Below are 4,352 nucleotides of genomic sequence, written 5' to 3' on the forward strand. Positions count from 1 at the left end.
AAGGCACTGACACAGCACGATCCACCGTGCTCAGGAGGCGGCTGTGCGGCGCTGGGGGGGTGTTTGCCTGTGCAGGATGTGGCGCAGGACGTGGCCGGCAGCTCTTTACCCATCTCCATCCCGTCGTCTCCCCAGGGAATGACCGAGGTGTGCAGCCAGCAAGCTGTACCCATGCCTCTGCCGGGGGGCTCTGCGTAGCAGGAGTGCAACAGAGAGCAGGAGCCATCCCTCAACTGTTGAGATGTGATCCGAGCAGTAAAAATATCCAATTATCTGCCTGGCTGAGATCCCATTTCTTTACATCTTAAAAACACAAGGAGCTGCGAGCACAGGGTTTAAGCAGCCGGGGTAGGTCTAGGGAAGGGCAGGTATATTTGCCTGCGTGGCTCGTGGTGTTTAAGGATGCTAATGTGACTGTGAGAGAGACAGCTCTCCTTCGCCACGCCACAGCCCCCAGGCAGAGGGAAAAATAACCCAAATCTATTAATCTTCCCTCATTCACACCTAAGATAAAGGCAACAGCACTCCCGCCCGCCGCAGCAGGGCTTGCTCCCAGGCTGTATTGTTTGGGAAATGCTGCTGCTGCTGCTGCCTCCCCGAGACCTGCCCATCCTTTAGAGATGTGTCAGCCGTGGAAACGCGTCGTGTGGCTGCTGCATTCCGGTCTGGTTCACTGCGGGGAAGATAAATGCGTTGTAACACGGGTTGCCTGCGCCTGCCGAACAGCAGCTCCGTGTAGGACAGCGTTTCCCCCCAAAAAAAATTGTCTTGTGTCTTAAGTACAAGGGGTGGTGTTGGGAACGCTGTGCAGGCATCTAAGAACAAGAAATACTGTCTGTAACACACTGTGGCATCATTTTCATCCTTTGCCTTTCTGAAGATGCTGTCGCTGTCCTATCTCTGGTGAGCAAATCTCAAACCCAAGCACTTTAATTAATCTATTTGTACTTTCCCTGTGTTGTCTGCCTGCCTCTCTCGCTCATCCACGCGCACACAAATGAACTGTAGATTTGTAGTGCTTTCTTAACTTAAAAACTCTTTGATGTCGCCTGGAATCAAAGTCAGTGGCTTCAACAGGGTCATCTTTAGTTAAAAAGTCACGTTTGAGGGTTTACCAACTTAGATGGGTTTCAGAGCCCCCCTTCACATGGCTTTGCAAAGCATCAGATGGTAGGTGGTCTGCTTGGTTTCCGTGGAGACACAAAAGGGCTTTTCAAAGTAATGAAAACGTCCAGCTCTTTGGGGCTTTGAAGCACAGGCCACGTTTTCTCGCGCCGCATCAGCCAGCAAGAAAGTTTGGGGCTGTGGATACAGGTCTCATGGAATCATAGAACATAGAATGGTTTCGGTTCGAAGGGACCTTAAAGCTCACCCAGTTCCAACCCTCTGCCACGGGCAGGGACACCTTCCACTAGTGCAGGTTGCTCCCATGCTGGGGACATCCCTGTCCCTGCAGAGGATGAGGTGGCAGCCGTGCCACCACCGTAAGTCTCACTGCAGCACTGCAGGGTGATGGGGCCGCCTCGTCCCCCCCAGTAAATCACAACTGTGTCTCCCCCAGCAGCTCCACGTTCAAGGACTTGGAGGGGAACAGCCTGAAGGACAGCGGCCATGAGGAGAGCGACCAGACGGACAGCGAGCATGACGTCCAGCGGGGCCTCTACTGCGACACAGCCGTCAATGACGTGCTCAACACCAGCGTCCCCTCCATGGGGTCCCAGGGCCCTGAGCAAGGTGAGTCACTGACTTGTGTCCTGGGGGGCTGCCCAGCACCACCCCGACTCCCATGTGCCCTGTCGGTGGCTCTGGTGCTGCCTCGGTGGGTGCGCATTAGGGATGCTTAATGCTGCTGGGGATAATGCTGAGTGCTGGGTAGATAGAGATTAATCTTCACACCACGCCTGTCAGGTAAGCAAAGGGTTAGGATTATCTTCTGTTTCACAGGCACAAAACCCAAGGCCTTGAGCATCTACCTGACAGTGAGTGGCAGAGTTTGGATTAGGACAGGAATTGCTGGTGCCATGCCCGGGACTGGTCCCTGCTGGTGCTCCTCTCTGGAGCTCACACAGTGCGCCTTCACCATGCTCTCCACTTGCTGTCCAGGCAACTTTTCCTGAAGGTCATCAGATCTTTGTATGCAGGCAATTATTTAGGCATTCCACGAGGGATTAGCTCAGGCCAGTGGGTGAGGATTTGTATGTTCTCTTCTATGAATAGGCGGCCCGGTTTCAGCTCTTTCGCATCCCCATGTGTAGGAATGGTGTCCTGCTCCAAAACCAGACTGGTATTAGCTTGGGGGAAAGAAGTCAGAGGAGTTCAGCTGAGCCCAAGCCATCATTTGTACTTGGGTATGACTGTCGCTTTTAATGCCTGACGGATGCAAACATCCTATGCAAACATCCTGTCTTTTTCAATTAAGGAGCCTGAATGTGGTTTGGTGCTGGGGAGCCTCGGGGCGCTTGGCTATATCTTGAGATAAGCTGTAGCTGAGGCTCAACTGGAAGCCCCACTGCTAAAAGACTTAAGGATATGAAAACAAAATGCTGTGATTATGTACTGGTCTTCAGCTGTTTAATTCAGTTCATGGTAAACATCATTAAAAGCCTTTGTTTTGCTGTCATAAGAGAGTCAAACAGGGGAGAGAGAGTTCTTGCCATCTGCGCCACCGAATGTGGTTGTTCCTTCTGGAGAGGAGCTGATCGCTGTATTAATTCTTGATGGAGTCTGTTAAATGGCCGTAGTTAACCCTGTAAGACTCTGTGAGGAGGGGGACGTGGAGGTCACCCACCCATTCCGCGCTGCCAGCCGCACTAATTGGAGAGGGATGGCATCTGCAGTGATAATGTATTTCCAGACAAGCCTACTGTGGCCAGAGATGAAAAAAATTAAGCATTTCTATAAGTGTACAGTGGCAGTTTAATCCTGCGTGTCAGAGAATGCAGCCTGATAGCTATCATTTATTATTCTTCTGCTACAAAGGAATGCTCTTTCGTTCTGATCAGGACAGGGTTTCCTAAGATGCTTTTTGCAGAAAGGGAGGACTGCAGGAGCAGAAATGTTCATCATCGATTCCTGTCCCGTTCAATGGGCTGAGCGACAGCTGTTCATTTTTTCTTTGGTCACATTTCTTGGGCAAGTAAAGAAAAGGCCCCAATCTCAACGGGCTGCAGATAGGGTTTTACAGGGATTACATTTGTGATAAGTCTGCGTGCTGGCTCTGTCGTGCGCCAGATAACAATGCAAATAAGTTAAAGAGGGTGAGTTGGAGGCAGAGCTCGTCGCAGGAGTCGGATGGAAACATACACAGTCCAGTCCACTGGAATGTGAACTCCTCATTGCATCTAAAATACCCCCCCCAAAATCAGGAATATTTCCAAAGGCAACCTGTGTGTCTGGCTGGGGATTGGTGTTCTTGGCTGTGGTTAATCTGGGGAGGAAACCTGCATTGCCATGAGCAATGTGGGTCCTGTTCTGCAGGTCCCATGTGGCGGAGCAGGAGGAACTCGGCTGCGAGGTTGTCAGGGTGTTGGTGGAGCAGTGAGAGGAGCAGCAGGCAGGGAGGTTAGCAGTTACTGTCATAGAAGCTGAAAAGGAAGGTTAAAGAGAATATTTTCTGAGCTGATTTGTCGAGCAGAGACTGCAGAATATAATCAGGAAAATCAAGATGCTGAGATGATGGTGGTAACAGCAGCTCCTGTGTGATTAAAGCGATGGTTTGGGCATGGTAATTTGTATCCCATTTCGGGTCAGAGTTGCAGGGTGGGGAGGAAACACAACAAGCTCAGTGCCAAGGATGTGCAGGACCAGTGGGCTGACCACATCCCTGAGCCTGGCAGCTCCTGTCCCCATGCTTTGCCTTCACTCGCCATCCCTGCCTGATCCCCATCTCATGTAATCCCATAGAAATGGGGTGGGAGAGTCATCAGAGTTTGCTCATTGATGTTAATGATCTGCCTGGGAGCACAGTGAGGTGACCCCATGCTGGGCTTTTACCTTGGCTTGTAACACCACGAGTCCTTTGTGAGTGGCCGACTCTCAGACCTCATCCTGGCGATTGGGGAACCTTTGCTTGTGGATAGTTCTGGCTCTCCCAAGGGAAATTCTGGTTGGCAGAAATCAGGTGTGGAGGATGCTCCCTCTGTAGTGGCACTGAGGGGGTTAGTGGGGGCCTCGTGTGGACTTTGCCTGCTGAGAAGCTGGATTTGCTGCAGAAAGAGGCAGGGCATGGATGGGTCCAAGTATCTTAAACCGCTGCATCAGCCCTACCCTTCGCTGCCCTGGTGTCACTCTTGGGTGGGAGTGTCACCAGCTGCCAGTCCTGCTGGCAGGGGCCGCCACCTTCTCCTTTTATA

The 4,352-nt window shown here is 51.7% G+C and overlaps 1 protein-coding gene across 1 annotated transcript in view; it reads left to right on the top strand.

The window, feature by feature from the left end:
- Positions 1–4,352, top strand: part of PCDH19 (protocadherin 19) — a gene marked incomplete at its 3' end in the record, with an annotated part of 53,914 nt that overhangs the window by 28,278 nt on the left and 21,284 nt on the right. The window contains 1 exon segment of the mRNA XM_010015487.1: positions 1,565–1,734. Within this exon segment, the coding sequence (XP_010013789.1) occupies positions 1,565–1,734 (170 nt within the window).

This window comes from Nestor notabilis, unplaced genomic scaffold (genome assembly GCF_000696875.1).
Source record: "Nestor notabilis isolate BGI_N333 unplaced genomic scaffold, ASM69687v1 scaffold9225, whole genome shotgun sequence".
NCBI lineage: Eukaryota > Metazoa > Chordata > Aves > Psittaciformes > Psittacidae > Nestor > Nestor notabilis.